Here is a 27,674-nt window from a genome sequence, read left to right on the forward strand (position 1 = left end):
GTGATAATGAACCTGTTATTTATTGAGCAAAGGTTTTAAAAGAGAGGAAAACCTTCACAATTCTCACTTAGAATGAGGCAATTACCCTTATATAGAGAGTAAAAACAATTAGAAACCAATTATAAATGCAAAGACAAAGAGAAAAATTGAACTTTTTAAAAAAAAAAAAAAGCACATAAACCCTATGTACTAAAATTATACACATCAAGTACTGGTCCAATCTTATAGCAATCTATTTACAATTAAACAGCACCATGGTTTTCCCATCTAGGTTAGTTAAACATGCCCAGAGAATTGTTATTCAAAGTATATGTTCCTTTAAAATAAAATAAACTCTTAAAAAAGAGAGCTCAAACCCTCAACAAAGACCTTTTACCAATCGATATCATAAATATTGATGACATCAACAAATTTGCTTAAGAAAAAATAGTTTTAAACACTTTTTCTTTTCCAGTTGACAAACTTTGAGAAGTGCTGCTATTCGATGTGGCACACCAATGAACAAAAACTTTGATGACAGGAGCAGTACACTGAATTACCCTAATATCTCCACCTCTAAACACAAAAAAAATTCTCCTTTGGGATTAATGCTGTGGTCTTTGCTTGAATTTAGATTCAATCATCAGCAAATTTAAATTAGATATAGCCACAATCTTTAAAATGATTACATAAAAATAAGGAAGTAGTTAAAGCTCTCAGAAACATGATGTTACAATTACAGATTTAATCAGGCTATAGGAAATTCAATACCATTTAAACATTACATTTAAACTAATTAGCAGTTTCATTTTGTCATTAAAATTAATAATGCACTTCACATCCAAATAGGTGTGGAGGGCTGACATTTTCTGACTGAGAACAGCGTTAAGTGCCTTCTTGCCTGTACTTTTCCATCTCATGGATTCTCAGGGGCACAGTGGTCACATGTTAGCCCCCCCTTCTCACTTATGGAACCAACTTTTAAAAGACTCCAAATTAAACCTAACTCTTGGCAGCTTTACTCCAGTCATAGTAGAGAAGAATCAGGTTATCTCCCTGGATTTTTCAGTCCCCTAATCTAACTTGCAAAAGACTCTTCATTTGCTTCTTTGCTACAAAGGATGAGGGAGGAAAATTGTCATCTACCATGACTAGAGGTAACAGTGAACTGGAAAGCACTAAGGTATAAAGCAATGTTTCATTATTTGGTCTCACTGCTAATGTTTATGTGACACCAGTAAACTTTTCACACTTAGAAATTTTGAGTTGAAATTTCCCCTAAAAGATTGAAAATAGGCACAGTTCTCCCAGGCACAGATAGAATAGGCTTTCCTTACACCCCTCCATGCAACGTGGAGGAGATCATTTACTTTATTAACTTGTAGTGGGAACAGCTATACTTGATTCTGGTGTTTCCTGGCCCAGGAACCATGCATTTGGGGGTTATACTTAGCTATGAAAAGTTCCAAGCAGAATAGATAGATCAATGAAGGTACTATATGGTAGTGAACTTCTAAGCCTGGATATAAAAACGGCTTCAGTATATAGACCTTTCAAAATACTTATGCAGCAAGATGACAGCGACCTTTCAACTGAGTATCCGTTGAAAATCAGAGACCTGACTGTATTGACGAAATTATTGCCTAGTGTTCCAGAAAGGTGCCTGCCACTAATGTGCTGGAAGGCACCAAACTTTAGTGTGAATGTAAATAAGGAGCTCGACATGTGGGATGAGGAAGCAACACTAAAGCACAATTTGCCAGTCTCTTTTCATTTATGGCTAAATATTAATTGAGCTAAGAATAAAAAACCAGAACAGAAGCAACCTCAAATACTGCTCTTTTCAGTTTCCATTAACAAAAAAAAAAAAAGAAAAAGAAAACTTAAGTTTTATATCCATTATTTATGGTTTCTGGAAATTATATAATTTGATATATTTTTCTAAAAAAATTCTGTATTCAAAAAGGTGCTTGGTGCTGTCCTTCATGGATGCAATGTTTCATTTACAGTCCAAGTCACTGAAATACAGCCATTACATGGTTGTTGAGTGTTTTAAAATAAATGGTTATCTATTTCTTAACTGCCTTTCAAATTAGAATTTGTAATTACATGAGTCTCAAAGCCTGGCTCTTTGTGTTTTATTATTTTTGTTGGTCTCCATCACAGATGGAATTTTTCACTGGTAATTCCTCAGAACTAAATCCATTCATAGGGAATTTAGAGCAGTGAAATAAATTTCACGCCGTAGAGTAGGAAATGACAACAATAACAATAAAAAGGAGCAGACGGATGTGGGAGCCAGCCAACAGGGCTCAGTTCAGTTCTCCACTGGTGTTGGGTTCTGCACAGGTTGGCTCACTATAACCTGTACCACATAGTCCTTTGGGATCTTCAGCTCTTCAAACTTCATTTTGTCAGTGAGAGGTCTGCCAGAAAAGAACCACCGCTGACTACCTGGTTCCACTCCCTCTGCTGCATGCAACCGTCTCTTCATGTGGAATACTGTGTCTGTGCTGCGAACCACAAGCTTGAGGTCTTTGCCTGTGGAAAGGCGCAAACGAAGCTGACATTCATATCCAGAATTGGGTGGTGGCTCAGGAATATCCAGAGTCTCTATGTCGCTCTTTTCCTCTATCATGTTGATTGGTGGTGCCAAGCAATACACTGGAAGCTGATATCTGTTCCCCAGTTCATCATAGCACTCTGTAAGTGCACCTTCAGAAAGAGAAGATATGAATAAGAACTTAATCCTTAATGAATGCATTTTTGTTTATCCCTCACAAAATGCTTAAGCTTCTCTTGCTAGCATGGCACTGTAGAGAAAAAAACATAAAACAATGCCAATCACTGTCAGCTGACCATCAATGATGATTATCAAATCCCATGCCCAATTATTTGAGTATTTAATTTTATATTAACCAGAATGCTGATCCTTACCCCACACTTTTCTAAGTCATTTCATATCCATTTCACAATTTCATTAAAACAGAAGTGAAAGTACATACAACTCGAATGTACTACTAATATTATTAATGCTTACACAAGACTTAGATAACATTTAAATTAGGACATCTTTTACAGAAATGAATCCGCTACCTGAAACAAGCAAGCAAAAAAAAAAAGGATTTCTAAGCTTAACTCACCACAAGTGCTCTACAGCAGTTTTCTTTTATTTTTTCTTTTTATTGAGACGGAGTCTCGCTCTGTTGCCCAGACTGGAGTGCAGTGGCGCCATCTTGGCTCACTGCAACCTCTGCCTCCTGGGTTCCAGCAATTCTCCTGCCTCTCAGCCTTCCAAGTAGCTGGGATTACAGGCACCCGCTACCACACCCAGCTAATTTTTTGTATTTTCAGTATAGATGGAGTTTCACCATGTTGGCCAGGCTGGTCTCGAACTCCTGGCCTCAGGTGATCCACCCACCTCAGCCTCCCCAAGTGCTAGGATTATAGGAGTGAGCCACCGTGCCCGGCCCTAGAGCAGTTTTCTTAGTGCTTGGACTTCTTTTTTTCTTTTTGAGACAGAGTCTCACTCTGTTGCCCAGGCTGGTGTGCAGGGATGTGATCTCAGTTCACTGCAACCTCCATTTCCCAGGTTCAAGCAATTCTCCTGCCTTAGCCTCCTGAGTAGCTGGGATTACAGGCACACACCACCACGCCTGGGTAATTTTTATATTTTTGGGAGAGACAGGGTCTCACCATGTTGGCCAGGCTGTCTCAAAACTCCTGACCTCAAATGATCCACCTGTCTCAGCCGCCCAAAGTGTTGAGATTACAGGCTGAGTCACCATGCCCAGCCCAGTGCCTGGACTTCCTAAATTGAAGCACTTGGCAAGAAGTCCTTAGTCCAGAGAGATCACAAATTAGAGATGATAGCCTTAGCAGCTGCCACAGATTCATTGCTTATCTATGAGTCTCATTAATAAAATTACCACAGAAATGATTGAGGTATTTTATTTAATCCCAATTAGTCTATCTAGTACAGAGAAGCTATGGATTAAAAAGGAAAAACAAAAGGGCTATGACATAACAAGCTAGCTCAGGGAAGGGAAAAAGCACTCATGGTTTTAAAAAAATGTATTAATGGTTAATTTCCTTACAAATTGTATGTTGCCCAGGCTGGACTCAGAACTCGTGGGCTCAAGCAGTCCTCCTGCCTCCACCTCCTGAGTAGCTGAGACTAGGTGTGTAAACTACATTATAGTTACCAACACTTCCTTGGGGGAACTTGAAAGCATAACTTTTTTTTTTGAGATGGAGTTTCGCTCCTTGCCCAGGCTGGAGTGCAATGGCGCGATATCGGCTCACCACAACCCCCGCCTCCCGGGTTCAAGCGATTCTCCTGCCTCAGCCTCCTGAGTGGCTGGGATTACAGGCATGCGCCACCATGCCCGGCTAATTTTGTATTTTTAGTAGAGACGGGTTTTCTCCATGTTGGTAGGCTGGTCTTGAACTCCTGACCTAGGTGATCTGCTCACTTTGACCTCCCAAAGTGCCAGGATTACAGGCGTGAGCCACCGGGCCCGGCCAAAAGCATAACTTAATGAACGTTTTAAGGTTATACATAACATATCCTTTCCTCAAACTAGAATATGATATCTGCTTATTATCAATTTGGATAAAAAAGCTGAAATGTCTACCAGATCCAGAACACTGAGAAATGGTTATCAATGAACAAATGAGTTAATGAACCGGTATTTGTGTTTAATGTCAATAGGATGAAAATATAAAGAATGAAATGAAATATGTGAAATGAGTCTGGAATGGTCACCAACCCACCACAGGTTCAATCTGGTCTGCCTTCTAAGTTACATAAGATGTGCTGGGGTGACAGCTTAGTTGGAAAGCAGAACACACACAAATCTTCCCTCTTCTGTGTTTAGCCTCTGTGTATTCACTAATACCATTGTAGAAATGGATCTACTTCAAGCACAGTTGTGATCACCAGCAGTCCCTATACCAGTAACTTCACACTGCCCTTTTCCCTTCTGCCCTTCATCCCAGTGAGTCAGGGTTTAGTTTTCATATCTCTAGAAGGCAAGAGAGAAAAACTCCATGAAGAGTTAAAGCTGGCTGGTGTATCTTCTTAATCATGCTCTGCCAGCGCTCAATCCATAATGCTGGAAGTAAGCTATTTAGACAATTACAGAAGCTCCCATATTTCAGTATTTTTAGAAATGGTAATTTGTTTTTTATTTAATATGGAATTTTCTAGTTTATTTATTCTTTCTGGCACTTCTTTCTACAAAATTATAATCTCAGTTGTAAATATGCTCTAGTTTTACATTAAACTAAAAATCACACTTCCTGTTTCTAGTCTGGCACGCAAAAAACGTAGAAGTCACCACTCCATCCTAACAAGTAAAAGGCTGAGCAAACTGAAAAATCAACAGATATTCTTAGATCTGTGGGAGAAGTAAGGTCACAGGGCAAACCACTGCCCCCAAAATAGGAGAGACAGGCAGGCTAATACAGAGAATCACCATTTACCAGAGCAGATGCCCAGGAGCTGAAATCTCTGCGGAACCAGTGCAGAGTAGGGAAACCTCAAACGTAACTAAGTGAATTGCTAAAGGCTCAGTGTGGGCAAGTCTTAGAGAGAAAACTCCATGGGGACTTGGTGAAGGGTGTCTGGGGAGAGTGATACCTTCCTGAGTTTTACCTTCTGGACCTCTACAACTTCCTTGTACTGACAGTCAGAATAATTCCCTGGGTTGGAGGAGGGTGCAAAAGGAACCATTTTTAAATATGCCGCAGCATTCTGCCCTCAGAAGAAACTAACTAGAGTCTATCCCGCTGGGGTTTTATCGAGCCTAACTAATTTGGGAGAAGAGAAATACCCAGCTCTAGCCCCTTCTAACCATCCTGTCCCACCTAAGGTAGAGACTATGACTGAGCAGCACTGGTCAAGTCATAGTCTTTTTGTGAGGCAGAGGCTCACAAAAAGACTAAAACCTCCACATTACTGAAGGCCCATTTCACACAGCTCCCGTATATTACATCCACATTTCCCAAAAAATTACGAGATGTACCAAAAGGCAAAAAACCAGTTTTTTAGAGCAAGCACAAAACTAGACTCAGATATGGCAGAGGTGTTAGAATCATCAGACTGGGAATTTAAAACATGATTAATATGCTAATGGCTCTAATGGATGAAGCAGACAGCATACAAGAACAAATGGGAATGTAATAAGAGATGGAAATCCTAAAAAAGAACCAAAAGAAATGCTAGAGAACAAAACCACAGTAACAGAAATAAAGAACGCCTTTGATGGGCTTACTGGTAACTGAACATGAATGAGGAAGGAATATCTGAGTTTGACGATATCTCAGTAAAAATCTCTAAAACTGAAAAGCAAAGACAAAAAAGACCAAAAAACCTTGGGAGGTCCAGGTGGGGGTATCACCTCAGGTCAGGAGTTTGAGACCAGCCTGGCCAACATAGCGAAACCACGTCTCTACTAAAAGTACAAAAATTAGCCGAGCGTGGTGGCGGGCGCCTGCTACTCGGGAGGCAGAGGCAGGAGGAACTGCTTGAACCTGGGAGGCAGAGGTGCAGTGAGCTGAGATTGCGCCACTGCATTCCAGCCTGGGCGACAAGAGCGAGACTGTCTCAAAAACAAAAACAAAACAAAATAATAAAAAAACAACAACAACAACAACAACAACAAACGCAAAAAAACCCACGAAACCCAAAAACGAAAAACCCCACCACAAAACAGAGTATCCAGAAACTGTGGGACAAACCAAACTGTAACATACACATAATGGGAATAGCAGAGAAGAACAAGAGAAACAGGAAAAATATTTGAAACAATTATGACTGAGAATTTTCCAGAGTTAATATCAGAAAAACTACACACATCTAGGCATATCGTTTTCAAACTTCAGGAAATCAAAGATTAAAAAAAAACCAAAACCAAAAACAAAAACAAAAAAACCTCCTGGTCAAACAGTGATTCATGCCTGTAACTCCAGCACTTTGAGAGGCCAAGGCAGGAGGGTAGCCTGAGCCCAGGAGTTTGAGGCCAGCTTGGGCAACATAGGGAAACCCAATCTCTACCAAAAACAAAAAGCCAGAGGGGAAAAAAACAGTTTACCCACAGAGGAGCAAAGAAAATAATTAAATGGCTGGGCGCGGTGGCTCATGCCTGTAATCCAGCACTTTGGGAGGCTTTGATGGGCAGACAGCTTGAGACAGCCTGAGCTCAGGAGTTCAAAATCACCCTGAGCAACATAGTAAAACCCTGTCTCTACAAAAAATACAAAAATTAGTTGGGTGTGGTGGTGTGTCCCTGTAGTTCCAGCTACTCCAGATGCTGTGGTGAGGGGATCGCTTGAGCCTGGGAGGTCTAGGGTGCAGGGACCTGAGATTGTGTCACTGCACTCCAGCCTTGGCAACAGAAACAGACCTTGCCTCAAAACAAAAACAAAACAAAACACACACACACACACACAACAAAAACAGAATTACATATCCAACTTCAACTTCTCAGAAACGATGCAAATATACAGTGAAGTGAAATATCTAAAGCATAGAAAAACCCACCAACCTACAATTCTGTATGCTGTTAAATTATCCTTCAAAACCGAAGGAGAGGCCGAGCGTGGTGGCTCATGCCTGTAATCCCAGCACTTTGTGAGGCCGAGGCGGGTGGATCACCCGAGGTCAGGAGTTTGAGACCAGCCTGGCCAACATGGTGAAACCCTGTATCTAGTAAAAATACAAAAAAAATTAGCTGGGCCTGGTGGTGGGTGATTATAATCCCAGCTACTCGGGAGGCTGAGGCAGTAGAATTGCTCAAACCCGGGAGGCGGAGGTTGTAGTGAGCCGAGATTGCGCCATTGCACACCAGCCTGGGGGACAAGTGCAAGACTCCGTTTCAAAAACAAAAAAACAAACAAACAAAACAAACAAACAAAAAAAAAAAACCAAAAACAAAACAAAACACTGAAGGAGAAATAATGACTTTCTCAGATAGACAAAAATTGAGTGAATGCGTTGCTCACAGACCTGCCTTGCAAGAAATATTATCAGATCTACAGATAGAAAGGAAAAGCACTGGAGAAGAAATAAGTGAAGGTAAAATAAGAACCTTTAAAAACATTTTTTTTTCTTATTTATTTTTAGAGACAGGGTCTTGCTGTCATCTAGACTATAACACACTGGTGTGATCATAGCTCACTGCAGCCTTGAACTCCTTGGCTCAAGGCTATCCTCCTGCCTTAGTCTCATGAGTAGCTGGAACTACAGGTACACTCCACCAAGCCCAGGTAATTTTTGTATTTTTTTGTAGGGGCAGGGTTTTGCCATGTTCATGTTGTCCAGGCTGGTCTCAAACTCCTGGGTGCAAACGATCCACCTACCTTGCTTGCTGGATTTACAGGCATGAGCCACCATGCCTGGCCCGAGAAGAAATAATAATGTTTAATGTGTATGCACCTAACAGCACAGCATCAAAGTATGTGAGGCAGAAACTGACAGAACTACAAAGAGAAAGAGATGAATCCACTATTATAGTTGAAGCCTTCAACACCCCCCAATCAGAAATGAACAGATCTAACAAGCAGAAAATCAGAAATGACATACTTGAACGCAACAATACCATCAATCGATTTAATGTAATGAATATGTTTAAAGTACTTCATCCAACAACAGCAAAATACACATTTTTCTCTCAAGTTCACATGGAACATTCACCGAGACAGACCACATTCTGAAACATAAAACATACCATAACAAAATGAAATCATACAATGTCTGCTTACACCATAATGGAAATAAACTAGAAATCAATACCAGAAAGGTAGTTGAAAATCCATAATACATGGATATTAAACAATACATTTCTAAATCACACATGGGGTCAAAGAAGAAATCAAGATAAATTAAAATATATTTTTAATTAAAGGAAAACAACTTATAATTTCAGGATGCAGCAAAAGCAGTGATCACTGGGAAATTTATAATGCCTGTATTAGAGAAGAAGAAATATCTGAAATCAAACAGTAAGTTTCCACCTTGGGAAACTTAACAGGATTGCCTTCCCCTGGGAGTTTGAGACTGCAGTGAGCTGTGATCTCATTCCCGCCTGGGCAAGAGAGTGAGACCTTGTCACAAAAAAGAAAAAAAAAAAAATCAACAAAACCAAAAGCTGATTAAAAGGTTTTATTGACCAAAAGGTCAATAAAATTGGTAAACCTCTTACCCAGGCTAATCAAGAAAAAAAGAGGACACAAATTACTGAAATGAAAGAGAAGACATCACTACAGATCCCACAATGTTGAAAGGATAATAAAAGAATATTATGAACAACTCTATGCCTACACATTTGATAACCTACATAAAATGGACCCATTCCTTGAAAGACATGATCTGCCAAAACTCATACAAAACAGACAATCTGAATAGGCCTACATCTATTAAAGAAATTGAATCAATAATTAATAACTTTCCAAAACAGAAAAGCACCAATTCCAGATGGATTCACTGGTAAATTCTATCAAACATTTAAGAAACAAATTATAACAATTCTCTACAATCTTTCTCATCAGACAGAAAAGGGAATACAGCATTCCTCCCTTTACTCACAGTTTTGCTTTCTGCAGTTTCAATTTCTCTTGGTCAACTGTGGTCCAAAAATATTAAACTGAAAAATCCGGAATCACATAATGCATAAGTTTTAAATTGTTTAACTTTCTGAGTAGCATGATAAAATCTCTTGCCATCCTGCTCCATCTGGCCTGGGACATGAATCAACCTTTTGTCCAGAGTATCCATGCGGTATATACCACCTGCTCATTAATCACTTAGTAGCTATCTTGGTTATCAGATCAACAGTTGCATTATCGCAGTGCTTATGTTAAAATTACTCTTATTTTAATAATGGCCCTAAAACACAAGAGTAGTGGTGCTGGCAATTTAGATATGCCAAAGAGAAGCCATAAAGTACTTCTTTTTAAATGAAAATGTGGAGGTTCTCAAATAAAGAAAAACATCTGAATGTTGATGTTGCTAAGATCTAAGATAAGAACAAATTTATTTGTGAAGTTGTAAATAAGGAAAAAAAATTCATGCTAGTTTTGCTGTGGCACTTCAAACCGCAATAGTTAAAACACAGTGAATGACAAGTAATTAGTTCAGATGAAAAAGGCATTACATTTGTGGGTGGAAGACAAGAAAAGAATTGTGTTCCAATTGACAGCATTTAGGTTCAGTACTATCCACAGTTTCAAGCATCCACTGGGGGTTCTGGAACATTCCAAGACCATATCCCCCCATGGATAATGGGGGACCACTGTACTTCCTAACTAATCTATGAGGCCGACATTACCCTAATACCAAAACCAAACATTACAAGCAAAGAAAACTACAGACCAATATCCTTCATGAACATAGACTGAAAAATCCTCAACAAAATATTAATGAATCAAATTCAACATTGTATAAATAATTATACACCATGACCAAGTAGGCTTTAGTCTCAAGTATTCAAGACTGGTTCAACATTTGAAAATCAATTAATAAATATAATCCATAATATCAATAGGCTAAAAAAGAAAAATCACATGATCATATCAATAGATGCTGAAAAAGCATATAACAAAACCCAACACTCATTATCAGCACTAGGAATAAAAGGGAACTTCCTTAACTTGATAAAGAATATCTACAAAAACGCTATAGCTGGCCAGGCACGGTGGTTCACGCCTGTAATCCCAGCACTTTGGGAGGCCGAGGCGGGCGGATCATGAGGTCAGGAGATCGAGACCATCCTGGCTAACACGGTGAAACCCCATCTCTACTGAAAAATACAAAAAAATTAGCCGGGCATCGTGGTAGGTGCCTGTAGTCCCAACTACTTGAGAGGCTGAGGCAGGAGAATGCCTGAACCCAGGATGCGGAGCTTGCAGGGAGCTGAGATAGAGCCACTGCACCTCAGCCTGGGTGACAAAGTGAGACTCCGTTTAAAAAACAAAAACAAAAACAACAAAAACCTTATAGCTAAGACATACTTAATGGTGAGAAACTCAAAGCTTTCCTACTAAGACTGGGAAAAAGACGAGGATGTCCCCTCTCATCACCACTTTTTAACACTGTACTGGAAATCCTAGCTAATGCAATAAAACAAGGCAAGACAAGAAAAGGTATAAAACTGCCTTTGTTTGCAAATGATATACTGTCTATGTAAAAAATACGAAGAATCAACATAAAAGCTACTAGACCTAATAAGCAATTATAGCAAGGTTGCAAGATACAAAGTTAATATACAAAAGTCAACCACTCCCCTATACATCAGCAATGAGCAAGTAGAATCTAAAATTTAAAACACAATTTACATTAGCACCTCAAAAAGAAAACAGGTATAAGTCTAACAAAGTATGTATAAGAAATGAAACAATGACCAAAAAAAACCTTGATAAAATAATTACTAAATAGAGAGAGCGTACATGTTCACAGACAGGAAGACTTAATACCGTCAAGACATCAGTTCTTCCCAGCTTAGTCTATAGATCTGATGCAAATCCCAATCAAAATCCCAGGAGGTTGGGCACAGTGGTTCATGCCTGCAATCCCAGTGCCTAGGGAGGCTATGGTGGGAGGATGGGTTGAGGCTAAGAGTTTAAAACCAGCCTGGGTAACAGAGCAATGCCCCATCTCTACGAAAGAAATAAAAAATTAGCCAGGCATGGTGGTGCCTGCCCATAGTCCCAGCTACTTGGAAGACTGAGGAAGGATTTGCTTGAGCCCAGAAGCTTGAGGCTGCAGTGAGCTATGTCTGGGCCACCATACTCTAGCCTTGGTGACAGAGTAAGACTCCATCTATAAATAAATAATAAAATAAGTGAGCTAGTAAGTCATGAAAACACATAGCGAAAACTTAAATGCATATTAGTTAAGTGAAAGGCAAAACTACGAAGACAATAAAAAAGTTCAATGGTTGCCATGGGGTTAGGAGAGCGAGAGGGATGAATAGGTAGAACACAGAGGATTTTTCAGGACAGTGAAACAACTCTGGATGATACCATTAATGATGGATACATGTCAATATAAAGTTGTCTAAACCCACAGAATGTACAACACCAAGAGTGAACCCTACCAGCACTTTGGGAGGCCGAGACTGGCGGATCACGAGGTCAGAAGATCGAGACCATCCTGGCTAATACGGTGAAACCCCGTCTCTACTAAAAAAAAATATATATATAAAAAACTAGCCAGGCGAGGTGGCGGGCACCTGCAGTCCCAGCTACTCGGGAGGCTGAGGCAGGAGAATGGTGTAAACCCGGGAGGCGAAGCTTGCAGTGAGCTGAGATCACGCCACTACACTCCAGCCTGGGCAACAGAGCGAGACTCCGTCTCAAAAACAAAAAAAGAGTGAACCCTAAACTATGGACTTCTGAGTGATAGTGACGTTTCGATGTAGGTTCATTTATTTTAACAAATGAACTACTCTAACGGTGAATGTTGATATTGGGGGAGGCTATGCATGTGTGGGAGTAGGGGGTACATGGGAAATCTCTGTTTCTTCCACTTAATTTTAATGTGAACTTAAAACCACTCTAAAATAAATAAGGGCAAAATCCATACCATTTACTCAAATATGATTTGATTTCATTTTAAGTCTATAGGTTTATGGGTTACCCTCTTCCCGAATTAAGTATCTGGGATCACAAAATATCAATAAAAGTAATATTTTACATTGTAGTCCATAACTGACTATCACCGCAGAATTACCTATTCAGAGCAGACTGGCTCCTTTGTGGCCTAGACTCTTGAACAACATAATCCTAACCCTCCATTATTTAATGGCCCCAAATCTCTACTAAAGACAAACTGCACTGATAGTAGTGGTTTCTACCACACAACCTCTTTAGAACCTAACAAGGATCAATAGGAAACAACTCTTACATTCTAGAGTCACTGCATAGACATTTACTGATCATCTTGAAGTGTGTAGGGCATCTCACTGACACTGAGAAGGTTGTAAGAGAACCAAGGCTGTCCCTGATCTCCAGGAGCATATACTCATGAGCAGATACAGCATACCCATCACAGATTTTAGTATAAACGGATACAATGAAAATCAAACACAGGTGCTGAGACATCGCAGAACAGAAAAGTGACTAGAGTTGCTACAGCCAACATGGAGGAATTCTGTAGAAATGGTGTGTCCTGGGCATGATTTTAAAGACACGGAATAGCAGTGAAGAAATAGAAATGATATGGAAATAATAATTACAAGGTAAACAGAGAATACCATGGGACCTTGTTGAAGTAGAATACAGAATCAATGATGTAAAAGTACTAAATAGGCAGTAATAGTGAAACCTGATAGTAGGGTTCAGGAGTTTAGGCTTAATACTACAGGAAATTACCACAGGTGGCTAAAACAGGTAAATTAGACATTCAACATTCACCGCCTTTTATATGCTACTGCATATTCTAGGTGCTAAGGTTGTGTTGGTGAACAAGACAAAGCCTGCTGACTGTTTTATCATCTATGTGAAGAGAGAAAGACTGACTGGAATCATGACTGCCTGACTACAGAAATGGAAAAAAAATCAAACTGAGAGATTCGAAGGTAACTGGCAGAACCAAATGATGGGTTAGATTTGATGGAAAACCAAAAGGAAAGAATCATGTAACTGGAAACTAGAATGACATAAAAAAATCATTTAGGGTTACAAGATTCTTTGCTTAGCTTTTAATTGCTCCAGGTTCCATGAGATGCTTCAGTTGAATTAGCTACAAGTAACTAAAGCAGATTGGGAAAAGTCAGGGTAAAAGAAGTTTGGAGAGTAATAATTTCCAACATACAAGATTTAACATAAAAAAGTAAACATTTGGCTGGGCACAGTGGCTCACGTGGTCAGGAGTTCGAGACCAGCCTGACTAACATGGTGAAACCCTGTCTCTACTAAAAATACAAAAAATTAGCCAGTTGCGGTGGTGCGCTCCTGTAATCCCAGCTACTCAGGAGGCTGAGGGAGGAGAATCGCTTGAACCTGGGAAGCAGAGGTTGCAGTGAGCTGAGATCACACCACTGCACTCCCAGCCTGGGCAACGGAGTCAAAAAAAAAAAAAACAAAAACACTTAGGAGTGTTTACTACTGCTAACCCTGTCTAAGCACTTTACATATATTAACATTTAATCCTCACAAAAGCACTATAAGCTAAATCTATTCTACCCATTTTACTGATGGAAAAATTGAAGTAGAATCAAGTAACTTGTGTCCAGGGTCACAGAACTAGTAAGTAGTCAAGTGTATAATGTGTAAGAGGTACAGGGATTGGTTCTTAGTTAATGAGAGGGAGAAAATGTACTTAGAACAAAAGGCAGAGGACAAATACAAGGGATAAAAAGTCAAGAAATGAATCACAAGGAGCAAGAAACCAACAGTGCCCAGTGGAGCCCAACAACGTATTTGCTAATGATGCCTACGACAGCTAAAAGAAAATGGAAGATGAGCCCAAGTTGGTCCAGAGGAAATGGTGGTGACTGAGAGAAGTTTCAGTGGTATGTGGCTGTCTCATCTACAGTATTTGAGAGGAGTGTGTGAAAAAAAATGAGGCAGCAGAAGACAGACAGTGACATGGTTTGGCTGTTCCCACCCAAATCTCATCTTGAATTGTAACCCCGATAAACCCCACGTGCCTAGGGAGAGGACTGGTGGGAGGTGACTGGATCATGGGGGCGGCTTCCCCCAAGCTGTTCTCATAATAATGAGTTCTCACGAGATCTGATGTTTTTCATTTCTTTTTTTTTTTTTTTGAGACAGAATCTCACGCTGTGGCCCAGGCTGGAGTGAGGGGGTGCAATCTTGGCTCACTGAAACCTCCGCCTCCCAGGTTCAAGCAATTCTCGTGCCTCAGCCTCAGCCTCAGCCTCCTGAGATTACAGGCATGCACCACCATACCTGGCTAATTTTTGTATTTTTAGTAGAGCTAGGATTTCACCATGTTGGCCAGGCTAGTCTCAAACTCCTGACTTCAAGTGATCTGCCTGTCTCTGCCTCTCAAAGGGCTGGGATTAGACGTGAGCCACTGTGCCCGGCCAAGATCTGATGGTTTTATAAGGGACTCTTCCCCCTTTGCTCCTCACTCTTCTCTCTCCTGCTGCTATGTGAAGGCCCGGCTTCCTCTTTGCCTTCCATCGTAATTCTAAGTTTCCTAAGGCCTCCCCAGCCCTGTGGAACTGTGAGTCGATTAAACCTCTTTTCTCTGTGAATTACCTAGTCTCTGGAAGTTCTTTAAAGCACTGTGAAAATGGACTAATACAGAGAGGTTTGCTTAAAGAAACCCAGTATGTTTAAACACAAAAGGGAACATCTAAAAGTTGACAACATAGGGATTTTTCTATTTTTCCAAAATCACTTTTAGCTACATTTACAAAATATTTTACAAAAGGTTTTAATTACCACCCACTGGCCACCAAGGGTGCAGTTCATTTAGCAATCACTAGTTTTAACAAAATTCTAATCAGGATTGCTCAGATTGCCCACCTAACATCCTCTATGGAAGGACAGTTTTTTTTTGTTTTATTTATTTATTTTTTTCTTCTCACAAACCTATTGTAGGCTCATGTCCTAGCAGAGACAGATGGCCACCAGGCTAAATAAGTGCCAGGGCATCATTTCCCCAGGCCAGGAAGCCCTGAAAGCTCCCCATGGTAGGAAGAAAGCTGCCAAGTCTCCACCTTCTGTTCTGATTTCATACATAATTTTCTGAAGTTGCTTCTATTTATCTTTTATCTAGATGATTGGCTCAGATGTTTCTATTTTCCTTGGTCAACTGTTTTCTTCCATGATTATTTTAAATTACGCCTCAAAATATTCCACTAGAAAATTAGAAAGATAAGACTAAATTAGATGACAAATAATACCTTTACTAAATGTCATTAGGTCTAATGCTTTACACTCTTTTTCAAGCAATCTTTCAGGTTAGAAAGATGTATTTTTCAGCATTTAAAGGCCTGTTTATCCCTCTGTGCTCTGATTCCCTTAAGACTGTAGCTCAGTGTGAAAAGTTCTTACCACGTGAGACTTGCATCACTACATGACCAGGTTTGTAAAAGTTAAAAATCAATGTTGGCAAGGGTGTGGAAATGTTTGTCATCTTGATTGTGGGGAGTTTTACAAGTATATACATGTCAAAGCTCATCAGATTGTCCACTTTAAACATGCTGTTTAGTGTACTTTAATATACCTTGATAAAGTTAACAAATTTAATATTTAGGTCACATTGGCAATCTGGTATAGAAAACCATCCTCTCAAAATGAAAGAAGAGGGCAATGTTCTAGAACACCAAGGTTTTTGTAGCACTATGGGTCTCTTCCAAAGCCTGTAGGAATAAATGTCTTTGCTCCTGACTTCTCTTTTCTGACTCAGAAGGTTTATTTTTTATTTATTTATTTTTTTGAGATGGAATCTTGCTCTGTCGCCCATGCTGGAGGACAGTGGCATGATATTATCTCACTGCAACCTCTGCCTCCTGGGCTCAAGCAATTCTCCTGCCTTAGCCTCCCCAAGTAGCTGGGACCACAGGTGCGTGCCACCAACCCTGGCTAATTTTTGTATTATAAACTCTTCTACTTCTTAGCAACCATGCACTGCTATGGCAAAGGAAAGCCTTAACATTTGAGTTGGAAATTGCTAGAAAGAATGAGAACACTTAAATGACAGAATGAATGTAAAGGAATGAAACAGTGGGGTTCAGGCAGTACACTCAAGCCTGATAGAGGGACATAAGATTCCAGGAGAAGCACTGAGATATGACAGGAGCAATGGCTTTGGAGTCAGTCATACTATTTGAATTTAGACCCTCATTTTGGACATGGTGAGTCTATTTCCTCAAAAATTATAGTACCTCCCTTATGAAGTTGTTGTAAAGATTAAATAATATGCACGTGAAAAATTCCCTAGTACATATAACAAATCCATAGAAAATACACAATAATGTTGGCTCTCTTCTCACAAGTTTTAAATCTCAGAATCAGACTTACAGGGGAACACTCACCAACAGCAATGTCACAAAGGATCAAGGTTTCATAAAATTTGAGTCTATGGCTTCATGTTTCACGGTGATTTCCACAAACCTGAATCACACTAATGTCCAAAGGGCCATCAAAATCATCCTCCACCCAGATATTAGGTGCAGTTTTTCAGGATTGTAGGGATGCTAACAAATTACAGGCTCTCTCATGCAAACACTTTGCTAGGAATTACATATATCAAGTTTATATTTGGCAATCAGGCTTTAGAAGCAGGAGGTCTAGCTATCTCAAACTACCAAATCAGCCATCAAGACTGTGGCATTCAGAAAACTAAGTCTATCATCTCTTGTAGTAAACATAAGTGAAAAGTGGCTTAACCTGTATACGTATTGTTGATGTCATATGACAGTCAAATCATGATTAAGAGCTTGTGTAACACTTTGCCACAGTTTTATGGGGGACACTGATCTTTAATTTTCAATGCTCTAAAAGGGGCAACGGAGCAGACTAGAAGCAGCTGAACATAGTGGTCTGTGTAAAGCTGATCTGGCTTTACAGAAGTAGAAGTCAGTATAACATACTCCCTGGGACCATGTTAGAAATAGAAACCCTGTGTTCCTCTACCTCCACTACCCAGAATGACATAAAAAGGAGGTCTTTTTTCATTTTTTTTTTTTTTTTTTTTTTTTTTGAGACGGAGTCTCGCTATGCTGCCCAGGCTGGAGTGCAGTGGCCGGATCTCAGCTCACTGCAAGCTCCGCCTCCTGGGCTTATGCCATTCTCCTGCCTCAGCCTCCCGAGTAGCTGGGACTACAGGCGCCCGCCACCTCACCCGGCTAGTTTTTTGTATTTTTTAGTAGAGATGGGGTTTTACCCTATTAGCCAGGATGGTCTCCATCTCCTGACCTCGTGATCTTCCTGCCTCGGCCTCCCAAAGTGCTGGGATTAGAGGCATGAGCGACTGTGCCTGGCCAAATGAAAAATTCTTTCTTTTGAGACAGTCTGGCTCTTGTTGCCCAAGTTGGAGAGCAATGGCACACTCTTGAGAACCTCTGCCTCCCGGGTTCAAGCAATTCTCCTGCCTCAGCCTCCTGAGTAGCTGGGATTACAGGCATCCGCCACCACGTCCAGCTAATTTTTGTATTTTTAGTAGGGACAGGGCTTCATCACGTTGGCCAGGCTGGTCTCGAACTCCTGACCCCATGATCCACCCACCTCGGCCTCCCAAAGTGTTGGAATTACAGGCAAGAGCCACCGCGCCAGGCCTGAAAAATTCTTGTATGAACCTTTAAAGTCCACACCAAAATTCATGGCCTGCTTCTTAATGGGCATTTGAAACACCTAAGGAAAATGGAAACAAGACTTACACACATGGATTTCCTGTTTATGTCTGAAGAGAATCTGCTTTTTTCCTTTTAACAGTTTACCATTTTAAAGTATTCTACATAGTGTGCAAGGGAACTAAAACATTAGACATAGACCAAATACTGAAGATTACTTGTGCAATCACTTTACAGAACAGGGAGATGAAATGACTTGTCCAGGGCATTAAATTGCGTTAGTTACTGTGAGATCCAAAACTTGAGTTCAAATGCCAATTTCATGACTTATACTTTGGAAGAATGATGCAACCTCTCTCTGTGCTTCAGTTTTCTGATCTGTGCAAAATGGGGATAGCTGTAGGTGATTATTACAGGCATAAGAATTAAATGTTAATTCAAAACATGAGGCTGGGCACAGTGGCTCATGCTTGTAATCCCAGCACTTGGGGAGGCCAAGTCGGGTGGATCACTTGAGGTCAGGAGATTGAGATCATCCTGGCCAACATGGTGAAACCCGGTCTCAACTAAAAATACAACAATTAGATGGGCGCGTTGGTGCACATCTATAATCTCAGCTACTCGGGAGGCTGAGGCATGAGAATTGCTTGAACCCAGGAGGCAGAGGTTGCAGTGAGCTAAGATTGCATCGCTGCACTTCTGCGTGGGTGACAGAGCCAGACTCCATCTCCAAAAAAATAAAAATAAAATAAATGAATACATACATACATACATACATACATACATACATACAAACAACATGAGTTTCGAGTATTTTATTACTGATTCTCAGTCTAGTGTTCTTTTCATACGTTGGTTCCTTACACATAACATGCTCTTTATACTATTTGTAAGTGCCTTTGTTGTTTAAAAAATTAAATTTTATTATATATAACGCACATTTAATATATTTTGAGATAAAGAAAAAAACATTCTGGGGAACTCCTTTTCCACCCATGTAACAAACTTTGTGAAAAGAGAAATAAAAAAAGTTAAGTTTTCTAAGAATTAAGTTTTTCTACCTCCCATACCCCTTAAGGGTTAAGGACAAAAGAAAACTGAAAACTGAAAGCCAAACTGAAGAATTGGTGACATTTAGCTATAGGAGTATGAATAAAATCTGGGTTAAATTTCTCTTTCCCAGTAGAAAAGCATGTTTGAGTAACAGGGAGCAGCTAGCTACTCCATCTATTCAAGGAGGGTAAGAGGACAGCTTTTACATTTCAATCGCTGGGATATGGAAAACATGTTAGAAAAAAATACTCTCACTAAGAATTATGAGATAATTGTAGATGCTAAACAAATCAACAACTACCTTTCTAGAAAACCAGGAGGTAGAGGAAGGGAGTAGGCAATTCCTAAAATCTTTTTAAATCTTCTATATCATAATTACAAAAAGCATTAAGTGTTCATCTTTATTAGATACAGTTTCTGAATAAGCTTTCACTGAAAATTACTAAATAGTATACTATTCACTACACAGCAAATGTGTGAGAAGTGTAAATACTACTTGTTTTTTCTTACCCTGTTTATGCTAATTTGGCAAATCGCTAACCTATAACCTGGTTTCACTGGTAAACTACTATATTAAGAATGTTTTTAGGATTTCTAGGTAATGGCAAAATAGCAATCAATGAGAAAAAGCAAATAAGCTCTTTAAGAAATGTAAGACAAGGAGTAACAACATGCTGTGCAAATCATGAACAATTAAAGCTCATATAGGACAGGAAAACTGTGAAAGTGGTACCAGGTATCAAAATCACATGGGGAGCCTTTTCCACAATATATGTTCATACCATTCTCAATATGAGTCAGTTTCCAGAAAGAAAATATACCGTATGTGTAAATATAACATTAACAGGTAGTTATGACAAGTTCCCTCTTAATCTCCCCATTGCCACTTGAGAATAAACTGAAGACTTACTGTTATTAACAGAGGAAGATAATTAAAAAGTGTAATGTTATTTTGTTCTCCAGCCTGGGTGACAAAAGTGAAACTCTGTGTCAAAAAAAAGATAATTTAGAAAATGATCAAAATCTATGAATTCAGAATTTTGGTGCAGGGAACTGGGAATTTACTTGTTAATTTCAGAGTTCAAGAAATAAGATCATCAGCACTACTATTTATTAAGTGCGTTTTGAATACCCAGCACTCTGATCAGCAACTTACATGTATTACTACTACATTTAATCAACATAACCATCCCAAGAGGTAGACAGTTCTTATCCATATTTTACAGATGAGAGAATTGAAGCTTACAGAAGATGTGATTTGCCCAAAGTCCCACAGTTGCAAGTAATACAGTAGGGACAGAAGATGAGATCTGATATCAAAACCTGAACTAAATAATAGTCAAGTCTATGCAGTAACTTAAACTTAAAATACAAAGTGCTTTGGGTAGCACAACGCAATGTGCCCAAAGTAAAATTTCTTTTTTTCTTTTTTCTTTTTTTTTTGAGATAGAGTCTCGCTCTGTCGCCCAGGCTGGAGTGCAGTCACGCAATCTTGGCTCACTGTAAGCTCCGCCTCCTGGGTTCACGCCACTCTCCTGCCTCAGCCTCCCAAGTAGCTGGGACTATAGGCGCCTGCCACAACACCTGGCTAATTTTTTGTATTTTTAGTAGAGACGGGGTTTCACCGTGTTAGCCAGGATGGTCTCGATCTCCTGACCTCATGATCCACCAGCCTTGGCCCCCTAAAGTGCTGGGATTACAGGCGTAAGCCACCACGCCTGGCCCAAAGTAAAATTTCAAACATGTAATTACACAAAAAGGATGGAAAGAATCTCAGCAATACCACTAAGCCAGTCCAGGTAAAAGCATGCAATAGCCTAGTTATAAACTGACGGTGAGCTAGAGTGTACAACAAAACAAAATTATAAGGTCCAAGAAATATTGACAAGATTCAGATATGAACAAAAGAATTCAATCAAGGGTACCAATGACGATATTAATACCCAGAAAGTTATCAAGAGTTCTGAAAGAGAAAAACTCAGACATTGGCTTGATTATTCCACGCTTAAGCAGAAAATATTCCTTAATCATAGAAGGGGAACAGAGGGGCATCCAATAATTCTCGAATTTCTGAGAGTAATTCTCCCTGATCTGTTGGTAGGTAGGGCTGCCGGGAACATTTTCTTGGCAGTTTACATAGATAAGCAGAAATAAGGGACTTTGGTCTTTGGTGATCTGAGCCCACATCCGATAGGCTATGCATAAGCCCCAGCCTTATGTGCAACAGAGTTATTTTGCCTCCATGAACTTTTAAATGAGGGTACACTATACAGAAAGCAACCAGGTATTCCAGCAGGTAATTATAAGTACAAAATAAGAAATTAAAAGTTCCAACATTCTGGATCTCATGCAATCACACATACATGACTCTTCTTCCACCTACGTGTAGGTCTATATAACATATATTCTCCTCGAAAAATAGAAGATATAGACATCAAAAAGAGGATGATAAAACTATTTGTAAAGGAAGACCCCTTCCCTTTATATTATATAAAGGTAGTAGGTGAAGACGATCATTACAAAACTGAAAAAGGTAAATGGACTAAGATGATGCCCAGCACCTCCCAACTCACAATCACATAAAGGTAAAGAATTGCCTGGTGCGGTGGCTCAAGCCTGTAATCCCAGCACTTTGGGAGGCCGAGACGGGCGGATCACGAGGTCAGGAGATCGAGACCATCCTGGCTAACACGGCGAAACCCCGTCTCTACTAAAAATACAAAAACTAGCCGGGTGAGGTGGCGGGCGCCTGTAGTCCCAGCTACTCAGGAGGCTGAGGCAGGAGAATGGCGTAAACCCGGGAGGTGGAGCTTGCAGTGAGCTGAGATCCGGACACTGCACTCTAGTCCAGGCGACACAGCAAGACTCTGCCTCAAAAAAAAAAAAAAAAAAAGTAAAGAATTTAGGGACTACCCATGAAAACTGGGACTAAAGAGTCATACTGAGGCCAGGTGCCGTGGTTCACGCCTGTAATCCCAGCACTTTGGGGGGTCAAGGCAGGCAGATAGCTTGAGGCCAGGAGTTTAAGACCAGCTTGGCCAACATGGTGAAACCCCATCTCTACCAAAAAAATACAAAAATTAGCTGGGCGTGATGGCGCACGCCTGTAATCCCAGCTACTTGGGAGGCTGAGGCATGAGAATTGCTAGAACCTGGGAGGTGGAGGTTATAGTGAGCCAAGACCATGCCACTGCACTCCAGCCTGGGCAACAGAGTGAGACTCTGTCTCAAAAAAATAAAATAAGTTCCAAACAAACAAACAAACAAACAAGACTCACGGTCATAAAAAAAAGAGTCATACTGAAAATGGCATTCTATCATAAATTCTCCAAATGTAGGAGGGATCACTTTTACACATGTATAGAAAAAGTGATCCGTGTGTGCTCAATAACATTAGTAACAAAAGACTATGCTAACAAACTTTCATAATAAAGAACAAGCAGCCATAAAAAAAAGGAATGTTTCTTGAAAGCACAATTAATCAGAAAATTAATTTGGAATTAATGTTGGTGATTTGGAATCTGGCAAGGATATAGTAAGTTAAGTATCTTTTGGCCAGGCACAGCAGCTTATGCTTATAACCTCAGCACTTTGGAAGGCCAAGGGAAGAAGAGGACTGCTTGAATCCAGGAGTTCGAGACCATCCTGGGCAACACAGTGAGACCATGCCTCTCCAAGAAACAAAACAAAACAAAACAAAAAACAAAAGCAAAATGTAGCCAGGCCTACAGTCCCAGGTACTTGGGAGGCTGAGGTGGGAGGATCTCTTGAGTTTGGGAGGTTGAGGTTGCAATGAACCATGATCATGCCAGTGCACTCCAGCCTGGATGACAGAGTGAGACCTGTCTCTTAAAAAAAGGGACTTTGGGGCCAGGCACAGTGGCTCACGCCTGTAATCCCAGCACTTTGGGAGGCCGAGGCAGGTGGATCACGAGGTCAGGAGATCGAGACCATCCTGGCTAACATGAAGAAACCCCATCTCTACTAAAAATATAAAAATTAGCCAGGCATGGTGGGGAAGCTGAGGCATGAGAATCACTTGAACTTGGGAGGCGGAGGTTGCAGTGAGCTGACTGCACCACTGCACTCTAGCCTGCTGGGCGACAGAGCAAGACTCTGTCTCAAAAGAGAGAGAAAGAACAGAATAAAATAAAATAAAAATCTGTCATTTGACATAGAGTTAAAGGACATAAAGCAGATGGTTAAACAATGAAAGTCACTGTTCCTCTAAGAATATAGATAAAGGGAGATACTGGGGATTGAAACAATGAAGATATCAATATGAATAGAAATCAATGCAAGGTGGTTATTACACAGATCTGAAAAGACAACCTTGAAAATATTAACTTGAAAAACTAAAGAGAATACTGAGAATATTAATATAGATAAAAAATGTAAATACAAAATTAACACCTAAATCTCAATGTAGCATGAAAAATTTTCATATGTTTCTCATGAAGAAGAACAAACAAGAGTATGTACATGGCACCAGCATATGCGCATCCCTGGAAATACTCAAAGCTTATGGTTATCCTTAAAAGAGTCACATTCCTACGCCAAAGAGAGAAGTTCCTAATAATCCTCAGGGCTACAATCATGGAAAATTGTCCTTAAAAACATGTGGGACTCACTTCTAAGTTTGGGTTTGCTTATTATGCCAAAAATAGGCTTGACAAGAAAGTATAATGACTAAAAGGAGCATCCTCTGGGTCTCTACAGCTCACAAAATCTAAACTGAGACTCTATCTCTAGCGCTGCTAGGAGGAAACCAGTGAAGTGGAAGCTCCAATAGATTGGCAGGGGGATGAGGCTGGTGAGGTAGGGGTGGGAGGGTGGAGAGAAGAGGTCTTCATGGAGAACTAGGTTACACGGAAACTTTTTAGATGATCAAGAGTTCTTTTCTGAAATTAAGATATATTTAAAAAAAATATATATATATATATATAAACACACAAAGTAAAACCTGCCTCCACCTGAAAGATGTACAAGAAAAAAAGAGGAATACTATTCCTTGCTACATTAAAAAAAAAGAATAATTCATAGCAAAGGAAAAAAAACTCTCCCATTTGGTTTCCTGCTATCAGAAACAAAGCTGATTAAGTTCCCTCTGTCTTTGAGGAACACCAAACCTACCATGTGGTAATGTTATGTTTGCACCATCAATGATTGCTTGTGCAAGTTCATGATCATTGCTCTCAAAAGCATGTGCAGCAGCCTTCAAGGCATCCCATATCTCTTTCCGGCCTTCAAAAGCTGGTGCAGTATCCCAAAATTCATCCCTCTTGCTGCGTAGTTGTCCATCTGTCATAGGATAATCGCTTTTCCATTTTGGTTTCTCTTTTTTCAAAGGCTGGTTACGACCTAGAGCAACTGAGAAGAAAAATAAGACTGAGATCAAAACCAAATTTTATAAAATATGTATCAAAAGTTATCTAGTCATTCCTCTTTTGGATTATTGCATCAAAATTGCAGCCAGAAATTTGCCTTCTAATTTGTGCATTCTGAAATTCCTCTAACACATTTTGGAACTACAAAAGTGAATAGAGACATTAGATTGCTCTATGCAAAACAAATTGGTAGCTCTTTTCCACTCAGTACACCCTCTCCACAGGATCACTAAAAGAATTACAGGCTGAGTGCAGTAGATCACACCTGTAATCCCAGCACTTTGGGATGCTGAGGTGGAAAGATTGCTCGAATCCAGGAGTTCGAGACTAGCCTGGGCAACATGGTGAGATCCCATCTCTACAAAATACACAAAAATTAGTCTGGCATGTTGGCATGTGCCTGTGGTCCCAGCTACTTGGGAGGCTGAGGTGGGGGATAACTTGAGCCTGGGAGGTTGTGTTTGCAGTGAGCCATGATCACACCACTGCATTTCAGCCTAGGCAAGAGTGAGACCTCATCTCCAATAAAACAAAACAAAACAAAAAACCCCCAGAGAATTATAGTTGTAACAAATGTACCACTCTGGTGGAGGATGTTGATAATCAGGGAAAGGAGGCTATGTATGTGTAGGCACTGGGGGGTACATGGGAAATCTCTGTACCTTCCTCTCAATTCTGTTATGAATCTAAAACTGCTCCAAAAATTTTTTTTAAAATACAATGAAAGTTTTGTTTTGTTCATTTTAAAAGAACTGCCTAGAAGATAAGTGTTTCATCAGACTGTAAGAGCAGGATATGAGTGTCAAGAGACACCATAAAAGAGAGGCAAGATACACTGGGGAAGCCAAAGGACAATAGTAGCTTGGACACATGAAACCAGGAAGTAGGAACTGAGAAAATCCAAAGAAGCAAAAGACTGCTTTTCAGTTTCCAGAGAAAGAAGAGCCAAACCACCAGAATCATCAGTAAACTGATTAGAGGAATGCTTCCTCCAGCATTCTACTCTCTGGACTTTAGTCAAGGAACTGTAAGTACCTTTCTCTGGAACTCAAACAGGAACTAATTTACAAAGGGTAGAATCAGTACTTTAGTTTTTTTTGAGGAACTGGGAATAAAAGAGATAATCTTTGATGTTAGGCCAAGGGATTAGGTCCGAACCACAAGGAGCAGAACTACAATACCGTACCCTAGTTTCAACCCAAGAGGAGAAGAAAACAGAGGGCAAGTGGCAGCATCTCCCCTTAGAGAATGTTATGTAGTAGTAGTGCTGAAACAAGTCTGATGCAGCATCCTTGTACCCAGACACCTATCTGGCGTATTATCTGTGATCTATTTCCATGGGTCATACTGACCTACAGAGCCATTCTTATTTATGCCTCTGTAAGATTCTACAGTGCCATTGATAGGAAATAGTTCGATGGGATAGAAGATACAAAGAAAATTGAAGCTGGATGAAAAGATAAGAGTGTTGGAAAAGAGTAGGTGGGAAATAAATGACAGAGCGGGTGGGAAGGAGAGAGGGTGTGTGTCAAAATTCAATGTTCTATATTTAATTGCAGAAAGAATACCAATTTTAAAGAAATTACTCTCAAATTGGTTCTAAAGCATCCACGAAATTGACTACTCCCTCATTGGCCCAGGGCCAGATGAAATTTGGGCTACACAAAACAGAAAATAAAATGACTCCAGACCCTGGGCTATCTCTACTCTCCAGGCTATACTCTCAGATGATAAGATCAATAGAGACTGCCATGTCAGGTCTCTTCTGTCCTCTCACTTCAGGGTGGCACACCAAAGGACTAGCTGTTTTCCACTTAAAACACTCAGCATTAACTCAAATACTTTTTGCCCTCTAACTTGTCCTAGTGAAATGCAAAACAGGTGAGTTCTGCAAACGTGAGGAAGCAGAATAGGAAACCCATCCATTAAGTAGCAGAGCTCGAAACAGAATCCAAGTCTCTTTATTTAATCAACAAATATATACTGAGTGTCTACTGGGAGTAACACTACACATGCGCCTATTTAATTCAAATGTGAGAAACACAGTCTATACTAATGATTTTTCCCTACTTCTTCCAAATAATACAGATAATGCAGCTAGAGCATAATTCTCTAGAAGATGTTCAGAATCTGGTCTGATAACCACAACCCACTGATTGCACCAACACGATGGAATGCAAGGTAGACTTTATTTTCTGCTACATTATCATTTAGATGAGTTAGAGACAGTTTAGGGACAACAATCAGCTTATTGACCAGGAAGTGGAAGATGGCACAGTAAGTAGGTAGACTCAGTAAGATATTTATCTGAATAAAGTTTTTGTCTACCTGAGTATTTCTACAGAATTATCTACAGACTTTATTTTCTGCTACATTATCATTTAGATGAGTTAGAGACAGTTTACAGACAACACTCAGCTTACTGACCAGGAAGTGGAAGATGGCACAGTAAGTAGGTAGGCTCAGTAAGATATTTATCTGAATAAAGTTTTTGTCTACCTGAGTATTTCTACAGAATTATCTGGCCTAATACGTATTAAATGCACAAGACATAACTCAGTATAATCTTTCCTGTCACTCTGAGAGAATTACAGAGCACAGACAAGAAACAACAAAACCTCTACAGAAGAATCTCAGGACCTAAAACTAAAGTAAATGAAAGGAAGAGGCCTTTGAAAAGAGGAAGCCAACAGAAAAACAATCAAAGTACCTTGGAAAAATTGTAAAACACCTTCCTTACAAATGTGAGGTAGGTTCATTTCACCTCTCTCCATTTGTACTAAGCATAGAACAAAGTCCCAAAAAAAGAATAGATGATGCATTTATGTTGCTTAAGGAAAATCATTCCAAATGCATTTTCTTTATCTTTAACTTTTAAATTTTATTTATTTGAGACAGTCTTGCCTTGTCACCCAGGATGGAGTGCACTGGTACGACCCGACTTACTGCAACCTCCGCCTCCTGGGTTCAAGTCATTCTCCTG

General features: G+C 39.9%; 1 protein-coding gene across 1 annotated transcript; it reads right to left on the reverse strand.

The window, feature by feature from the left end:
* Nucleotides 1-164: 164 nt before the first annotated feature.
* Nucleotides 165-24,670, reverse strand: UBTD2 (ubiquitin domain containing 2). The gene is made up of 2 exons (XM_011947794.1): nt 24,438-24,670; nt 165-2,694 (listed from the first exon to the last, which is right to left on the reverse strand). The coding sequence occupies exons 1-2, from the start codon at nt 24,610-24,612 to the stop codon at nt 2,297-2,299; spliced, it is 573 nt and encodes a 190-aa protein (XP_011803184.1). The 5' UTR covers nt 24,613-24,670; the 3' UTR covers nt 165-2,296.
* Between the last annotated feature and the right edge of the window lie 3,004 nt (nt 24,671-27,674).

This window comes from Colobus angolensis, unplaced genomic scaffold (genome assembly GCF_000951035.1).
Source record: "Colobus angolensis palliatus isolate OR3802 unplaced genomic scaffold, Cang.pa_1.0 Scaffold27, whole genome shotgun sequence".
Taxonomy (NCBI): domain Eukaryota; kingdom Metazoa; phylum Chordata; class Mammalia; order Primates; family Cercopithecidae; genus Colobus; species Colobus angolensis.